Below are 20305 nucleotides of genomic sequence, written 5' to 3' on the forward strand. Positions count from 1 at the left end.
CTGGAATTACCACAGCTGCTGGTACCAGACTTGCCCTCCAATGGGTCCTCAATAGAGATGAGCGAATCAAATTGCTGAACAGACCAGTGTTTTAAATTTAATATGGCAGTAACCGAAAAGAAGACTTAACATAAAATGCATGAGCCCTAACAGCATTACTCCAAGGGGTTGTGCTTTCTTGTAAAGTTATCCCATATCCACTGGATAAGGGATAGTTGATTGTGGGGGCCCAAACCATTGGGGCCTCCCATGATTTTAAAAACATGGATCCCAGTTTCCCATTAGAATGGAGCGGCAGGTTGTGTATGCTAAATTCTAGCCTTTAAAAATTACAGCAATAGCTTTTGTAACCCAAGAAAGTGTTTTTTTACTGCAAGAAAATTGTCTGCTTTAAGTGCAAAGTTTTTCCCCAGATTTCATATGCATTCAACTTTATTTTTATGAACACAGTAAATACCAGCAGAAATGCTGAAAATATTTTTACAGAGAGATTCACCGTTTTTGGGCAAAAGGTGTGTAGCAATATCAGTGGTAAATGGCCAGTGATTGAAAATCAAAGCAATACTGCCTTAGTTGCCCATAGCAGCCAATCAAAGCACAACTTTGTTTTTTCAAAAACCAAATTTGAAAGGTGCTTACAGTGTGACATAACATAAAGACATCGAAGCAAGAAAAAGCTTCTTGCATATTTTTGCATGAATTTGCAAGAATGTTGCCTGTTGTGACAGCACAGTGAAACTTTTAGAATGCATTTTGTAAATGTGCTCCGCATAAAAACTGCATTTTGCATTAGGAGAAGCAATTTAAAGAAAAATGAAAGTTTATGTAATGAGAAAAGTCTTAGCTGCCCAAAGACTTCGGGATAGATAACAGGAAGTTCCCTGATTCTTAAAAAAAACTCTAACATAGTGTTGGATAGGCAGTGCCAGAAACAACAATGTTGGTTCTGGCATGGCCAACAATGTTGCACAGGCATTCAGGATTGCCAGATCTAACAATCATTGAACATTTGTAGTGTATAAATACAACTTGTATAGATAGTCTTTTCTTGTTAATAACTTTATGTTAAGTTCTCTATGTTATAAACACTTAGGATCTACTCACACGGCACAATTTCTGAGGAATCCTGCCTCAAATTAAAACCCATAGACTTCTATGGGATTTCGCACTCCCATTCACACTGTGTATGGGACTGCGGAATCCCATAGAAGTCTATGGGCTTTAATTTGAGGTGGAATTCCACAAGCGGAAATTATGCCGTGTGAGTAGACCCTTAGGCTATAATTTTGCCCCGTTCTCTCACTGAAACCTCAAGTGCCACACTGATATTTCCTGGATGTTGTACACAGAGTGGATTCTGCATTTGTAGCTAATTTCGTAACATACTGTATGATGTATCACTGTTTAGAAATTGTCATCCCTGTTATCAATGTCATCATGTTATAATTCCAATCTTTGACATTTTAATCTCTTAGATGATGCACTGACAAGAGAAGGTTGCATCAAAGAAGTTAAATGCGGGGGCCCTCTTTGCTATCCAATTAGAATAATGCAACATTAGTACCCGTGGTAGGTACAACTAAAAGGGGGCATACCAGGTGATAGATAGTACTAGGTAAGGATAACCAAAAAGGGGAAGGGAGGGTGGGACACTTCTCTGATATACTACTATTACTCCTCCTAATAAGTAGAAGACAATATACATGATTATGGGTAGTGGTGAGTGTCAGATCCGACATGCACCAGGTGCTGTGAAACAGCGGTAGCCAACATAGCATATACTCAGTGAACCACCTTGTAGTGTAACTTTAGAATAACCAGTAAAGACTGCTGTCATTTCGGAAAGCATTCATACTTACAATTTAGCTATCATTTAGCAACCACATATCAAGAACGTCTACCACTGAGATATACCTTACCTAAACTACCGCAGAGAAGCCAGCACATAAATACATGGTCTAAATTTAGACCATGGACATTACCCACATCAGAGATGACTGAGACCAGGTAAGCTGCAGGGGCGGGTTTTTTAAGGGCCATACCCCCTCCCACAAAAACAGCCTTATGCTTATCTAATCCTGCACAACCTCTTTAAATCCTGGCATGTTGTGTAAGCCATCAAGGACTCATTTAATTGTCCTTATGGGGTTCATTTATGTTTGACACTTTACATTGTGATGTTATCTTGTCGTTAACTGACCTTACATTTAAGAAATGACTCAAGGTTTCAAAAATGTATACCTTTGCAAATTGCTTAGGTCATACACAAAAGGGCAGGATAAGAAATAAATGGAGGAAAAGAATTGAGTGAAATATAATACAAAGCTTGTGGGTAATATCTTACTGTTATTATGATATGCATAGCTGAGCTCATGCAATCTGTTCTTGTGTAGGTCAAGCACAATAGTTTTATGCTCCCTGTTTTGCGCTCAGTAACGACTCATCACACACCAAGTAAGACTAACCAAGTATAATGCAGAGAGAGACTTCAACAGGGGTGCCGGCTTTGAGAGGCGCAGGTCACAGGACAATCAAGGTAGGTAAAAGCACGGGTAGTTTATTCTCCCAGCATGCAACGCATTTCACTGCATCTGCAGCTTCATCAGGCATGCCTGATGAAGCTGTAGATGCAGTGAAAAGCGTTGCATGCTGGGAGAATAAACTACCCGTGCTTTTACCTACCTTGATTGTCCTGTGACCTGCGCCTCTCAAAGCCGCACCCCTGCTGAAGTCTCTCTCTGCATTACCTCCTGTTCTGTCGGCTTGGCTGCGGACACTTTATGCGCTCACCATTGTTGTGTATGGGGGTACACAACAACACCAGGTGAGCCTCCTTGTCAGTATATACCTCTCCACCTCATAGGTATCCCATTTATTACACCATGGAGCGCTGTATCTTTTGTCTTTTCTAGTAACCAAGTATAAGACAGGATTCTTAAACTAGAAACATACATGTACTTAAGTCCAAATTCTTCCGATATTTAGATTGTATGCTCTTTTAACAACTCCTTCTTTATTTCATTTCTCAGTACAGTTCTCTTTTGACTCTACTGCATTGGGAAATATTTTGTTATTATATGAGCAATACTTATAAATACATTTAATAATGAAAAATAACAGATGGTATGGCAGACAGATTGTGCCAAAAATGCAGACTGAAATAAAATGTTATTCTCAGCCATTGAGTAATCCGATCAACAAAAATAAAAAAGTAGTAAACATCCAAAAAGCTTTATGATGCACTTACCTAAGTACATGTGTAGATCCATTTATAGTTGTGGTAGAACATGGGACAGTTTGCTCCAATATGGAAGGTCTTCGATACTTCTCATCACCGCAGCACAAAATGATGAGGAAGGCACGCCTAAAAGACTTGTTCAAAAAGGCATACAGAAAAGGGTTCAACCCTGAATTTATGTAGCCTAACCAAAGAAAAGCTGTCCACAGTTGCCCTGGTACTGTGTAGTTTATGAAAGGGTCAACCACATTGGTGATAAAAAATGGGGCCCAACAAAGGCAGAAACATCCCATGATAATGCACAGTGTCTTAGCAGCTTTGGTTTCTGTCTTCATCCTGTGAGTAGTATGTTGATCAGGATGATGATGTCGATGGTCCGCTGGGGCGCCGGCCCGCTGTAAAACTCCAATTTGTCTGGCGTGTTCTCGGGCTGTGACGTAAATACGATAGTAAGCAAGCACCATCAAGAAAAAAGGAATGTAAAAAGCTACCACTGAGCATGTAATAGCATACGGCTTGTTGACCATAAAGATGCAGTAGGTAGAATTGGAGTCTTTGCTGAATTTTCTCTTTTCTATCTGAAATAAAGAAAAGAAACAATGTAAACGTTTTCTGGTATAATGAGTAAACTTTATGAAATAAACAGCTGCTTTGAAATAAAACAATAACATAAAGAAAATATTTTTTAGTAGTGATGTAGACAGCAATAAGTAGTAAGAGCAGAGGTGAGACAACTAATATACAAAGCTTATAGAGAGGGAGGCTAAATGTAGTAAGTAAAAAAAATATATTGAACATTCTGTCTCATACCAATCCTATGTCTTACTGTAAGGCAACTGGCAGCAAAAGAACTGCAATAGGAGGCCAGGAATGTTCAAACCCACTCGTGAATCCGTCCCAGCCTCAAAACACTCATCTGCACCCCAAAAAAATATGAGAATATAAAAGAGGAAATAAGTTTTGGCTACATATCTTAAACCAATCAACAGATTCTGGTAAGCAATGCATCGTTTTACTCGATTACACTATCCACCTGTATATTCATGTTATTGTGGTTGATCCGTCTGTTAGTTTTGCTTACACACTGAACAAGGCCAGGGTCAGAATTAGGCAAAAGAGACAGCTAATGAGTGCAGTAGTTAGTGACCTACCCTGCTAGGCATACTGGTGGATTAAAAGTCTGATAGATAGTAGACATCATGCCAAACTATTGACGTTAATATAGAAAGATGTTTTTCTCATCCATGTCCTCTCAGTGCAGATTGTCATCACTTGACATCATCCCTGTTCCCTTTTTGCAGCTAATCATTTATTGGTGCTCTATGGCATGGAGCTCTTTAGGGCATTGTGGCACGAAGTACATCATGGTATTAGAACATTTCGCTACTGAACTGTTATGAGACCAGCTAAATGGCAATGCTATATGTGCAGTACTCTCAAAAAACACTATGGTTTGGGTTAGGTTCATGTCGCTTTTTTGCATCCTGTTGAAAAGTCCTGCTTTTTTATGTTTGTGAAATTGAGCTCAAAAACAGGATAGAACAGGACACAAAAATGATGCAGATTTGGCTAGGTTCACATCATGTTTTTGATTGAGGATGCATTCACACCACGTTTTGGGGATACATCTGGTGGGAGAATTTGAAAACTGGCTGCCAGACCCATGCTGCACCTCAATGAGCCAGACGAAGTCAGCTAGTGACTCCGGTCGGCTAATTTTTGGACCGTATACCGTTTTGTTGACTGACCGAACCGCAGCAGACCACAATGTTTGATCCAGCAACAAAACTGGATATGATCCAAAAATGAGTTGACCAGAGTCACTAGCTGACTTTGGCTCATTCAATTAATGATGTGCCATATCCCCAAAACTTGATGTGAATGAGCCCTAACATATACAGTAGGGCAAAAAAGTATTTAGTCAGCCACCAATTGTGCAAGTTCTCCCACTTAAAAAAAAGGGAGAGGCCTGTAATTTTCATCATAGGTATACCTCAACTATGAGAGACATAATGAGAAAAAAAAATCCATAAAATCACATTGTCGGATTTTTAAAGAATTCATTTGAAAATTATGGTGAAAAATAAGTATTTGATCAATAACAAAAGTTCATGTCAATACTGTTGCTGGTATTTTGGCCCATTCCTCCATGCATCTAGAGCAGTGATGTTTTGGGGCTGTCACTGGGCAAAACAGACTTTCACCTCCCTCCAAAAGTTTTCTATGGGGTTGAGATCTGGAGACTGGCTAGGTCACTCCAGAACCTTGAAATGCTTCTTACAAAGCCACTCCTTCATTGCACGGGCGGTGTGTTTGGGATCATTGTCATGCTGAAAGACCCAGCCAGGCTTAGTTTTCAATGCCCTTGCTGATGGAAGGAGGGTTTCACTCAAAATATCATCATACATGGCCCCATTCATTCTTTCCTTTACACGGATCAGTCGTCCTGGTTCCTTAGCAGAAAAACAGCCCCAAAGCATGATGCTTCCACCCCCATGCTGTCCCAGCTCTCTGCAGGTAATTAACTAGGTCCCCTCGTGTGGTTCTGGGATTTTTGCAGAAGGTACGCCCTGGGTCCTTAAGTGGTTAATACAGGTAATGAGAGGAGGACAGAGGAGACTCTTAAAGAAAAAGTTACAGGACTGTGAGAGCCAGAAATCTTGCTTGTTTGTAGGTGACCAAATACTTATTTCCCACCATAATTTGCAAATAAATTCTTTAAAAATCAGACAATGTGATTTCATGGATTTTTTTTTCTCATTATGTCTCTCATAGTTGAGGTATACCTATGATGAAAATTACAGGTGCCTCTCATCTATTTAAGTGGGAGAACCTGCACAATTGGTGGCTGCCTATATACTTTTTTGCCCCACTGTATGTTTTATACACTTAAAAAGGGATATAACTTATACAGTCATGGCTGTAAATGTTGGCACCCCTAACATTTTTCAATAAAATGAAGTATTTCTCACAGAAAAGGATTGCAGTAACACATGTTTTGTTATACACATGTTTATTCCCTTTGTGTGTATTGGAACTAAACCAAAAAGGGAAGAAAAAAAAAGAAAAGAAAATTGGACATAATGTGACACCAAACTCCAAAAATGGGCTGGACCAAATTATTGGCACCCTTTCAAAATTGTGGAAAAAATAAGATTGTTTCAAGCATGTGCTGCTCCTTTAAACTCACCTGGGGCAAGCAACAGGTTTGGACAATATAAAAATCATACCTGAAAGCAGATAAAAAGGAGAGAAGTTCACTTAGTCTTTACATTGTGTGTTTGTGTGTGCCACACTAAACATGGACAACAGAAAGAGGAGAAGAGAACTGTCTGAGGACTTAAGAACCAAAATTGTGGAAAAATATTAACAATCTCTAGGTTACAAGTCCATCTTCAGAGATCTAGATTTGCCTTTGTCCACAGTGCGCAACATTATCAAGAAGTTTGCAACCCATGGCACTGTAGCTAATTTCCCTGGGAGTGGACGGAAGCAAACATTTTATGAAAGGTGTCAACAAAGGATAGTCTGGATGGTGGATAAGCAGCCCCAAATAAGTTGCAAAGATATTCAAGCTGTCCTGCAGGCTCAGGGAGCATCAGTGTCAGCGCAAACTATCAGTCGACATTTAAATGAAATGAAATGCTATGGCAGGAGACCAGGAGGACCCCACTGCTGACACAGAGACATTAAAAAGCAAGACTACATTTTGCCAAAATTTACTTGAGTAAGCCAAAATCCTTCTGGGAAAACGTCTTGTGGACAGATAAGACCACATCATTCTACTGTTTACCGAAAACAGAATGAGGCCTACAAAGAAAAGAACACAGTACCTACAGTGAAATATGGTGGAGGTTCAATGATGTTTTGGGGTTGTTTTGCTGCTTCTAGCACTGGGGGCCTTGTGTGAAAGGCATCATGAAATCTGAGGATTACCAACAGATTTTGGGTTGCACTGTACAGTGTCAGAAAGCTGGGTGTGCGTCCGAGATCTTGGGTCTTCCAGCAGGACAATGACCCCAAACATGTGTCAAAAAGCACCTAGAAATGGATGAAAACAAAGCACTGGAGAGTTCTGAAGTGGCGAGCAATGAGTCCAGATCTAAATCCCATTGAACAATTGTGGAGAGATCTTAAAATTGCTGTTGAGAAAAGGCGCCCTTCCAATAAGAGAGACCTGGAGCAGTTTGCAAAGGACAAGTGGTCCAACATTCCGGCTGAGAGGTGTAAGAAGCTTATTGATGGTTATAGGAAGTAACTGATTTTCCAAAGGGTGTGCAACCAAATATTAAGTTAAGGGTACCAATAATTTTTTACAGACCATTTTTGGAGTTTGGTTTGACATTATTTTCAATTTGCTTTTTTGGTTTAGTTCCAATACACACAAAGGGAATAAACATGTGTATAACAAAACAGTGTTACTGCAATCCTTTTCTGTGATAAATACTTTTAGGGGTGCCAACATTTACGGCCATGACTGTATGTTATCGGATCCTAAGAGGGGTTCTGCTTGATGTTATACAGCAGAATCTGATTCTTATTGGCTTATACTAAAAGCAAACACAAGTGAAAAAATTTTTTTTTTTGTTTTTGCCGTACACAATAGCGCTGTTGTTTACGTTTTTTTTGCATACAGTGAAATTAAACATACTGTAGTGGAGGAACAAGTGAACAAGAGTACCAGTCACATGGTGGGTAATGTGACTGGTACTCTTGTGTGGAAAAAGCATGTAACACTCCTTAGGGGCTCCTATGGAAGCACTCCCCTAACACACTCATTGGTGGGTGCAGTCGCACTAACTTTAATAAAGGTAAGGGCTTACTTTTTTGTGTGCATTTAAAAATGCATAAAAAACACTAGAGTTTTTTTGGTATTTTTTTGTACATACATAGTTCTTTAGTTATGCTTAATAGGCTGACTGCTTGCAGCAGATGCATGAATCTTATAATTCCTGTGGAGATGAATGCAGCATGGCACTTCCATTCCCTGGATTTCTGAGAAGATGGTTTCTGGTCAATTTTAATTGAGGGAAAAAAAGTCCCTTGCATAAACCTGCACAACTCCTGTCATAGGTACAATTAAATCCGCCAAACCATCACACAGAACTGAGCAGGTAATATATTCCATTTAATTTGTTCAATCTTTTTTCCTTTTTCAGACTTAATCTGCAAGGATGAGTAAGAGGGAAATAGACTGTTATAGATATAATGCTGGTAGGATTGCTGAACTCCTTTTAGCCTTGATAATAATAATCTGCCAGATTCCCTCCCTTTGTTCCTACTGTCAATCAGACAGATCCTACTACTGCAGGGTCTGTGATAAGATAGGGGACTTTCACATAATACAGGGGGCCTTTAACATTCTCATACTGGGTAATTTCTATGACTCATTCTTCTACATCTCAGCATCTGAATGTATTGCTAAAATTAATTTAATGCTTATCTGACAGTATAAAGGTAGAGAATTTATAGAAGAGGTAAGAAAAAGAAAATAATACTATAAAAGTGCTGCCAGCGATATGACTCAGATTTCTCAGGCTGGATTTATCATTTCCAATATTTAAGACATCGGTAAATTAAAAAAAATCTATCAGATGCTGAAAATAAGTGGAAGTTGCTTAAAAATATAAACTGAAGAATGCCAATAGCATTGTAGAGCATGAATTTATTTCCACTAAATCAATAGGCAAACACATGATGTTCCCAAAGTGAACGTGTAAATAGTTTCAAGGGAGTAAAAAAGCATCCTATGGGATTAGAAAAATGGAAAACGCATCCAACTAGATCTAATATTTCTATTTTTCCAGTCTTATTTTGTAGCAAAAACTGTCTTATTAGTAAGGCTCTGTTCACACTTTCCAGGATAAAATAAATAAATAAATAAATAAAAACACAGGTCCCGACCCAATTTGCCCTGGAAAAACTAGTGTACATGCTGTGCACTACATTTATAATGGATTTTTTCATCTACTGTCAACAAGGATACATGGTTTCATTAAAAGGGGGCATAGTTTAAAGGAGTTATCCATGAAATTTACAACAAAGTGTCTGACTGCAGGGGGTTGGACCGCTGTGCCACCCTGCAATCTCCTAAGTAGGACCCCGGCTATCTGAGAGGAGTGCGTGTTGCAGAACTTAGGTCTCTTTGATGCTCCCATAGAGAATAAATAGAGCACATGCCGCCTGCAGCACATGCTCCTCTCAGAGACCTCTGGTGCCATTCAGGAAATCGTGTGGATAGGGGAAACATTGTATTTCACAGGACAACCTCTTTAAGATGCCACTCCGTGCCTCTCCAACTAGAGCTTTGTTCACATCAACATTCAGAGCCCCATTCTCTGAGTCCGCTGAGTGACCGGACTTTAGCCGAGAAAAAAAATCCTGCATTTTAGGGTTTTTACTCCATTAAAGTCTTGAAAAATAATGGACATCTACCTGACTGACCCATTTAAAGTAAATGGGACCTGTAGGAATCTGATAATGTCATTTGGGACCCTCTGTCCTTGTCCCTATTTTCAGCGACTTTAACAGAGATACTGAATTAAGCTCTGTGTGTTGATGTGAACACGGCCCAATGTTTGTTAGTTTAGGCCTTTGGGCCCTATTACATACAAATGAACAATGTAAACAAGGGCTGATCTTGTAGATCGACAGTCATATCTTAGCCTAAGATTTTACCACTGAGGGGGGAGTGACATGTGAACATTCACTGATTGTTAGTGCGGCAAAACAAAAGATGTATTTTTTATCAGGTCAACATATGTAACAATAAGGGAGTAACAACAAAGCTGATGGCACACACTGTTACGTCATTTTGCGACAGGTTTTTACAAGGACTGAGGAATCATACAGTATATCCAATGGTCTTTTCTTGCATTGTCATAATATGCTAAACAACATACAATTAAAACTGATTGCACAGGACTCTATTGTGTTTTCATGCATGTTGGGTTCATCATATTTACATTTTGTAATATAATTAATTAAAAAAAGGATGTGGCAGGTACTGCAGCTTATCTTCAACCAAGTGACTGGGACTGTACTATTAGACAAAGTTTATGGACTGCAGACTGTTGTATTTAATAAAATTGTATGTATTATAAAGTTAGACTATGTTCACATCTGTGTTTGAGACTCAGTTTGGGGATTCTGTTGCAGAAGACAATCAAATTACCAGAATTATTGTCCAGTTATTTTTTAGTAAAATGACGGACACCAGATGGAAATCCATCAGACACTACTAAAGTCAATGCGGGCCATCGGGCTCTGTTGGTGTCCGTCATGTAGTGCACCATCTGACACATTTTATGGCCCTGAATGGAATCTACTGTGAAGGCCTTAAAGGGGTACTCCGGTGAAAAACTTTTTTTTTTTAAATCAACTGGTGCCAGAAAGTTTAACAGATTTGTAAAGGACTTCTATTAAAAGATCTTAATCCTTCCTGCACTTATTAGCTGCTGAATACTACAGCGGAAATTCTTTTCTTTTTGAAACACAGAACTGTCTACTGACATCACGAGCACAGTGCTCTCTGCTGACATCTCTGTCCATTTTATGAACTGTCCAGAACATCATATGTTTGCTATGGCGATTTCCTTTTACCCTGGACAGTTCCTAAAAATGGACAGAGATGTCAGTAGAGAGCACTGTGCTCGTGATTCAGCAGACAGCTCTGTGTTTCAAACGGAAAAGAATTGCCACTGTAGTATTCAGCAGCTAATAAGTACAGGAAGGATTAAGATTTTTTAATAGAAGTAATTTACAAATCTGTTTAACTTTCTGGCACCAGTTTATTTAAAAAAAAAAGTTTTTCACTGGAGTATCCCTTTAAGGGGTACTCTGTCCCTAGACATCTTATCCCATATCCGATGATAAGGGAAAAGATGTCTGATTGCAGGGGGCATGACCACAGCCGCCTGAACCCAGCATTCTGAATATAGTGTTCAGAATTCCAGGTGCGTGCACACAGATTGCAGGGGGTCCCAGTTGCCAGACCCCCTTTGGATAAGATGTCTAGGGGCACAGTACCCATTTAATTGGAACCTCTGGCCTAGATTTAAACCTAGTCTAACGGTGCTATACCTTGTGGTAGCTGGTCTAAGATCCATACCTCACTGCAAACTAACACATTTGTGCAATGATTACATAATAACACTATTATACATTTGGCAGGCAAAATGAGAAGTGGATTCAAAATGAATGAGGATTATGAAGATGGACTTCTCCTTCTCCTTTCCTGAGGATCCACTGACTTTGGTTTAAAAATTCCAGTAGCAGTTTTCCAAAAAATGCCAGAAAAAAAACCTGGGTGGAAACCTGGTCTAACACTAGTTACTAGTTATTAGTTAAAGCCTCTTTTCTTCTGTTAACTCACCAAGTCTAGGATGCCAATGCTGTTCCATCCTTGCATAATCGGCAGGAAGGATATAAAGGTTGGGATAATCCAACATCCCCCAAGCATCAATGCTATCCTCAATGGGGTCATTTTGTTCCTGTAAACCAAAGGCTGGCAGCAGATAGCGTAGTATCTTAGAAAACACAAACAAAAAAGATAAATGTTCAGTCTGCAAATGACATGCACAAGGTTATGTATCTGGCTTCATATTATTATCCCAACATGTACTAGCTCTATGGGCCCATTCACACTACAAAATATCTAAGCAGAATTTTGCTCAGGAATTCCTCTTAAAAATTACGGTGCAGCAGTCTCCCATTGTTTTCAATTTGTTTCTGCTGCACCATTTACGCGACACTTGTCGAAAGAATGAACATGTTAATTCTTTCATCAGAATCTGCTCTGAAATGCATTGTTGTCTACAGATATTCCAAGCGGAGATTCAATAGTGTGAATGAGCCCTATAAGTTTATATGCAGTAAGGTTTACTGCATACTTCATATTAAACTTCATGTACAATTCATGAAATCTATACAGAGTAATATAATAATTATATGACTTTGTTACAGGATGGACAGATGATCATATTTACTAAAAATATTTCTATACATTTATTTATATAGCACCAACATATACTGCAGAATCAGACCTGAGAGCCCCGCTCAAAAGAGAATACAACCTATAGGGTCACACAGGATAAGAGTTGTTATTTTTTTTAAGGGTCCAGCCATCTTTATTTATAAAATTAGAGAAGACACATAAAGTCGCAAGCCAGTCAGTATGTAGAAAGACAGTGTAAGTTTATTACAGTGCAAGAAGTGTTAGAGATAGTGTTGACCCAAGAGACTAGGCTCTGAAGATTACGGTAACAGTAGTAAAAGGGAATGTGATAGACCTATTTACCACTTCCATATCGGGCTTGTTACTCCCGTAGTGACCAAACACATTTTCAGATTTTATAGCACATGCAGATTTGAAAGCTATAAAGCATCTTCTTGTTTGTTTATTTAAGTCATTTCTGCTGCAATTTTCCATAATAGACCAGGACTTATTATTATGTTGTTTTTATTTTAGTAAAATGTAAAAAAATAAATAATAATTAATTAAGCATCTGTTTTAAGATTTTTTTCTAAATAGCACAAAATGATGCTAAAAATGTTTTAAATGTCCCCTTTCTATTACAGTCATCATTACTATATAGGAGGTGTACATATGGACTGGGCTAGGGGGCATAGTTTGGGCTATTTTCTTATGTCTATTTATTTATAATTTTATTTATTTATGTTCATTCCTATATATGTCATAAAAAAAAACCTCTGAAGAGCATTTTCACAATAAAAATAAAATTTTTGCCCCTAGACATGTTATCCCATATCCAAAGGATAGGTAACACATGTCTGATCGCAGTGGGTCCGGCTGCTGGATGACCGGAGACCACCGCCGTCACGCCTCCTCCATTCAATAATGTCTAGTGATGTACTAGTCGTTACACCCCCTCCCATAGATATGAAAGGAGGCGGCATGGCTTGACGTCATGAACACTCAGAATTAAATTGATTGTCTGTCTGGGGTATTGCAATCCTGGAGACAGGAATATGAGCATGGGTATGGCAGTAGACCAGGATAATGGAGGAGATATATGGCAGTGCAGCATTGTCTACAGCTTTGTGGGTGAGAGTAAAGTTAATTTTGAAGTGAATGTGGAACCAGTGCAATGAGTATAGCAGATGGACAGAACGATGATCCTGGTTGCTGCATTCAGGATAGATTGGAGAAGGAAAGTGAAGATAGTACATTAAAATGGCATTTACATATTGCAGATGCATTGTGCTACCATTAAAGGGGTATTCCAGGAAAAAACTTTATATATATATATATATATATATATATATATATAATCAACTGGCTCCAGAAAGTTAAACAGATTTGTAAATTACTTCTATTAAAAAAATCTTAATCCTTCCAGTACTTATGAGCTTCTGAAGTTAAGGTTGTTCTTTTCTGTCTAAATCCTCTCTGATGACACTTGTCTCGGGAAACGCCCAGTTTAGAAGAGGTTTACTATGGGGATTTGCTTCTAAATTGGGCGTTTCCCGAGACAGGTGTCATCAGAGAGGATTTAGACAGAAAAGAACAACCTTAACTTCAGAAGCTCATAAGTACTGAAAGGATTAATATTTTTTAATAGAAGTAATTTACAAATCTGAATATGTAAGAAAGACAGGTAATGTCCGGCACAGCTGTGACTGAAAAATATCCGACCGATGGTAGGAGATCTGTTAGGAGGATGTATATCTGAACTGTGGTGGTGCTCTGACTTGTAATGGCGATGGATATCTTCAGACAAGTAGATAAAGAAAAAGTCGGCAAACTCACCAGGCTTCATTCAGGAGTTCTTCTTTAATGTAAAATACTCACAATATAAACATCACAGTGGAGGGAGAGGGATCAGTACGGGGGGTATCGATGCTTGGCAACAGAACTGTTTTACACGATATACGTGCTTCTTCTGGCCCTAGCAACTTAGAATACTGGACTGCTTCATATACAGCTGAGTGGCCGGAGCTGATTAATCAGGTCCGCCTTTCTTGACTGACGTAACTAGTATGGGCGTAAGCCATTCAATTGGGTTTAGATGCCCTATTCACATTACGTCAGAGGAAGATAGTGTTACATTTAAAATACAAATAACATAGAGTGCATTTTAAAAACATGGTGCATAATCAATCTTGTCGTTTAAGCCTAAGGGACCTGTAGCTGATGTTCGAATTATCCAGTAAGTTTCACGTTGTAAAAGATACCTTTCTATGTTCTGTCCTGCCTTGGGTTTAACTCGTTCGATACCTGAAAATTTAAGGACATTAGATTGACCCTTGTGGAATTCTACTACATGTGAAATTAGGTGGGGTGCTCCTTTAAGTATGCGAAGTGAGTACATATGCTCACGTATTCTAGCGCACAACTGTCGCATAGTTTTACCTATGTAGTAGAATCCACAGGGGCAGTAAATTATGTAAACTACGAATTTTGTCCTACAGGTTATTAGATTAGTGACTGCGTGCGTTATTGGTCCCAATCTGAGTGTTTTTAATTCAGCATTGTACTTACAGAAGTTACAGGTTTTACAAGAATAATTACCATTTGGTGCACATTGTTCTAGCCAGGTGGTATCTTTCTTAGAGGTAGCTTGGGCCTTATGTTTAAGGATGTAACCCAATGATTTATTCTTTCTATAGGATATTAAAGGCTTTCTACTTGCTACTTCATTTAATTCTGTATCACCCTCTATTATGTGCCAATTGTGTCTTATCGCCTGTTCAATCGTTATGTTAATAGACGAGTTTTGAAAAGTAAAAGTGAAACGTTTCTGTACTGAATGAACTTTTTTCTTCTTATTTTTAGATGTTAGTAACTCTTTCCTTGTTAAATAGTTAGCTCTCTCTCTACCTTCTTTTATTAATTCGATAGGGTAATTTCTCTCTAGCAACCTCTTTTGCAAATCGTCGGCTTGTCTATGGTATGTGTCGTCCGACTCATTGTTCCTTGTAAGCCGCACAAATTGTCCATAGGGAATACCCTTCTTCACTGTGGTCTACAGGCTGACTACGTCAACTGAACAGAGGCTCCATCCTGGCTCCCAACTCATGGACTCAATAATTTGCGGAACATGCAGAGTGTCCCTGACATAAGCAGGTATAGAGACTAGGAGTGGACTAAGTAGCCACTCTAGATAATGTGAAATATGTTCGGTGACAGACCCCACACCCGAGACGATCGGACGACCCGGGGGTGGAGTCTGTCCCTTGTGCACCTTCGGTAAATTATACCAGGTTGCCGGTATGGGAGTTTCAGGAATTCATCTTTCTGCATTCTTTTTAGACAAAGTGCAGTTGGAAACTAATTTATGTAAAAGAGATGTAAGGTTCGATAGAATTTTGGATGTAGGGTCTGATTTAAGGGGGGTATAAGTAGTAGTATCTTTAAGTTGCCTTTCGGCTTCTGATAAGTATATTGCTTTGTACATTAACACTACACTGCCTCCTTTGTCAGCTCTAATTATTACCAAGTCGTCTCTTTTTTCAAATAGTTCAGTGCTACCTGTTCATTATGAGACAAATTAAGGGGCGGGATATAATATTGATTTAACATCGTTCAGAACGGCATTGTGAAACAAATCCAGGTGACTCCCAGGAGGAACTGGGGGATTGAACCTGGACCTCTTTCCTTTAGTAAACCGATCCGAATCTGAACGGTGTTCTATCTGAGGTTCCCTAAATTCATGAGCCAACATTTCTATACAATCAATTTCCAACTGATTACATTCCTGTGGAAAAAAGCCCAAACTCGAAATAACAGCTGGGGTGTCTGCTACACAATCTACATGCTCCACTGTATTTTTATTTAAAAAAAAATGTAAACAAATGAATGTCCCGGATAGACCTAGCCAGGTCAATCTCAAATGTTACTGGGTTAAATTGCTCTCTCAGATATACAGATATACATCCTCCTAACAGATTTCCTACCATTGGTCCGATATTTTTCAGTCACAGCTGTGCCGGACATTACCTGTCTTTCTTACATATTCTGCTCTATGAACTTGCCTTGTCCTTGAGCACGCGATTATGACACAATGCGATTATGACACAACGCCACAAAACATGGACACAGACACGGAAGGGATGATCACTAAAATGGAGTCGATGTTACTCACAGGGAGAGAGGATCCCGGGGGGCATTTTTTAGAATGCAACACCAAAGAAGACATCGAATTAATAGATGTTAAATCTTTGGAACATCGCATATCTTCCTTGTCAGAGAAAGAAATGAATGTCTTCTGGACCATAAATTCACTCCAGTCATATTCACAATGTGAACGATCCCCACGAGGACTGAGAGCCTATAAACTGCCAGCCCAGTTTCAAGACGATACAGTCTTCGTGAATATCTGGAAACAAGCCCATCATGAGCATACAATGAAGTTACTACGGGATTGTACTTACCAGAAATCGAATAGAGCATGATAAAATTAATGAAGATCTTATCAAATTGAAACAGGAATATAAAAGACGAGCTACTGAGAATCAGAAACGAGTATTCTTTCCTAAGTTACAAGATAAATTAACAAGATGAAGTTAAAAAAAAAAAGAGAAACATTTCTCAGAGATAAAACCGATTATGACCAAGACAAAGAATTTCTTTGGCACACTAAACAACCTCATTCTGGCAATCATTATGTCCGTCAACCGAGGCGTCCTTCACAACCCTATAATAGAAAATGCACAGAAACCGCATCCAATGCGAACCCACCCCATACCCAGCAGAAACATTATCAGGATAAAGAAGAACAGAGTCACCCTTTAGGAGGAAATCGGTATGAAGAGGACGCAGGAAAGGAACAAAAAGATCCAAAGAAAAGAAAGACACTCATTTGATTAATCACAATTCACCACAAGATTTCTCTAACGTTATTAATCTGACTACAGAACCACTGGACATTGCTACCACTACCCTTCTGTCTAAAGGATTGAATTTCGGTCTGAGAGAACAATTTAACCCAGTAACATTTGAGATTGACCTGGCTAGGTCTATCCGGGACATTCATTTGTTTAAATTTTTTTTGAATAAAAATACAGTAGAGCATGTAGATTGTGTAGCAGACACCCCAGCCGTTATTTCGAGTTTGGGCTTTTTTCCACAGGAATGTAATCAGTTGGAAATTGATTGTATAGAAATGTTGGCTCATGAATTTAGTGAACCTCAGATAGAGCACCGTTCAGATTCGGATCGGTCTACTAAAGGAAAGAGGTCCAGGCTCAATCCCCAGTTCCTTCTGGGAGTCACCTGGATTTGTTTCACAATGCCGTTCTGAACGATGTTAAATCGATATTGTATCCCGAGCCGCCCCTTAATTTGTCTCATAATGAACAGGTAGCACTGAACAATGTGAAAAAAAGAGACAACTTGGTAATAATTAGAGCTGACAAAGGAGGCAGTGTAGTGTTAATGTACAAAGCAATGTTATCAGAAGCCGAAAGGCAACTTAAAGATACTACTACTTATATCCCCCTGAAATCAGACCCTATATCCAAAATTCTATCTAACCTTACATCTCTTTTACATAAATTTGTTTCCAACGGCAACTGGTCTCAAAAGAATGCAGAACGATGAATTCCTGAAACTCCCATACCGGCAACCTGGTATAATTTACCGAAGGTGCACAAGGGACAGACTCCACCCCTGGGTCATCTGATCGTCTCGGGTGTGGGGTCTGTCACCGAACATATTTCACATTATCTAGAGTGGCTACTTAGTCCACTCCTAGTCTCTATACCTGCTTATGTCAGGGACACTCTGCATGCTCTGCAAATTATTGAGTCCATGAGTTGGGAGCCAGGATGGAGCCTCTGTTCAGTTGACGTAGTCAGCCTGTAGACCCGTATTCCTCACGGAGCGGGTGTACAGGCTGTAAAAGATTTTTTGAGAAAGTCCAATAAACCAGAAGAGTTTGTTACCTTTGTGAGTGAGGCTTTAATGTTTGTTCCCTCGAACAGCACCTTTAAATTTGAAGATCAGTGGTACAGGCAGGACATCGGGACCCCGATGAGGACCCCGGAGTCATGTACGTACGCCAATATCTTTCTTGCTGTATTCGAGAGCGATTCCATTTATATGTCGAGCAACCCCTACATTAATTTGATTAAATCATATTCTCGTTATGTAGATGATATTTTGATTACAAGGGCAGGTACTGTATCTCAATTTGAAGAATTTGTCGTCTATATGAATACAGTTAACAATGTCAATTTATCCTTTACTTCTCAATTTGATGGAGAATCGCTTGCATTTTTAGACCTGAAACTTACAGTGTGTGATAATAAAATAGTGAGCGAAAGTTACAGGAAGGAAATAGCTAAGAACACCCTTCTCCACTATGGCAGTTCGCACCCAGCCAAGGTGAAGAAGGGTATTGCCTATGGACAACTCGTGCGGCTTAGAAGGAACAATGAGTCGGACGACACATACCATAGACAAGCCGACGATTTGCAAAAGAGGTTGCTAGAGAGAAATTACCCTATCAAATTAATAAAAGAAGGTAGAGAGAGAGAGCTAACTATTTAACAAGGAAAGAGTTACTAACATCTAAAAATAAGAAGAAAAAAGTTCATTCAGTACAGAAACGTTTCACTTTTACTTTTCAAAACTCGTCTATTAACATAACGATTGAACAGGCGATAAGAGGCAATTGGCACATAATAGAGGGTGATACAGAATTAAATGAAGTAGCAAGTAGAAAGCCTTTAATATCCTATAGAAAGAATAAATCATTGGGGGACATCCTTAAAAATAAGGCCCAAGCTACCTCTAGGAAAGATACCACCTGGCTAGAACAATGTGCACCAAAAGGTAATTATTCTTGTAAAACCTGTAACTTCTGTAAGTACAATGCTGAATTAAAAACACTCAGATTGGGACCAATAACGCACGCAGTCACTGATCTAATAACCTGTAGGACAAAATTCGTAGTTTACGTAATTTACTGCCCCTGTGGATTCTACTACATAGGTAAAACTATCCGACAGTTGTGCGCTAGAATACGTGAGCATATGTACTCACTTCGTATACTTAAATGAGCACCCCGCCTAATTTCACATGTAGTAGAATTCCACAAGGGTCAATCTAATGTCCTTAAATTTTCAGGTATCGAACGAGTTAAACCCAAGGCAGGACAGAACATAGAAAGGTATCTTTTACAAGGTGAAACTTACTGGATAATTCGAACATCAGCTACAGGTCCCTTAGGCTTATACGACAAGATTGATTATGCACCATGTTTTTAAAATGCACTCTATGTTATTTGTATTTTAAATGTAACACTGTCTTCTTCTGACGTAATGTGAATAGGGCACCTAAACCAAATTGAATGGCTTACGCCCATACTAGTTACGTCAGTCAAGAAAGGCGGACCTGATTAATCAGCTCCAGCCACTCACCTGTATAAGAAGCAGTCCAGTATTCTAAGTTGCTAGGGCCAGAAGAAGCACGTATATCGTGTGAAACAGTTCTGTTGCCAAGCATCGATACCCCCCGCACTGATCCCTCTCCCTCCACTGTGATGTTTGTATTGTGAGTATTTTGCATTAAAAAAGAACTCCTGAACGAAGCCTGGTGAGTTTGCCGACTTTTTCTTTATCTACTTGTCTGAAGATAATTTACAAATCTGTTGAACTTTCTGGAGCCAGTTGATATATAAAAAAAAGTTTTTGCCTGGAATACCCCTTTAAGGTTATGCCATGATTTTCCTAAATCACAGCAACAATGTACCACAATGCATCTGCAACATCTAAACAAGGGCTAAGAGTTTGCTCTGTTAGCACAGTGAAGTGCTGATGTTCTGGAGATGTTTTGAGGTTAAGGTGGAATGAGCGTGTAAGTGACTTACGACCTTGTTTAGTAAATAATCGTATTCCCCATAAAATAACTAATTTGGAATATTTTTTCTTATAGCTCCTAATTGTGCTGTTTCCATGTTATCCTTACTAGAAATGTGTGTCTAAATAACTCAACTGGGTGAAACCTGCTGGGGACATCTCCCTACACAATCTGGCAATGTCAGCTTTGATTATATAGTGTCAAACAGTGTAGGGACACCCCCAGCTGGCAACACCCAGTTG

The 20305-nt window shown here is 39.1% G+C and overlaps 1 protein-coding gene across 4 annotated transcripts in view; it reads right to left on the minus strand.

The window, feature by feature from the left end:
• The window catches only part of HTR4 (5-hydroxytryptamine receptor 4), a 511510-nt gene that overhangs the window by 156891 nt on the left and 334314 nt on the right, over positions 1–20305 (minus strand). For all 4 annotated transcript variants that reach the window (XM_056574737.1, XM_056574738.1, XM_056574740.1 and 1 more), the window contains 2 exons: positions 11613–11766; positions 3248–3816 (listed from right to left, as the gene is read on the minus strand). In XM_056574737.1, coding sequence (XP_056430712.1) covers positions 3248–3816; positions 11613–11766 — 723 coding nt within the window. The remainder of the gene's footprint in view (positions 1–3247; positions 3817–11612; positions 11767–20305) is intronic.

Source organism: Hyla sarda, chromosome 4 (assembly GCF_029499605.1).
Source record: "Hyla sarda isolate aHylSar1 chromosome 4, aHylSar1.hap1, whole genome shotgun sequence".
NCBI classification, from domain to species: domain Eukaryota; kingdom Metazoa; phylum Chordata; class Amphibia; order Anura; family Hylidae; genus Hyla; species Hyla sarda.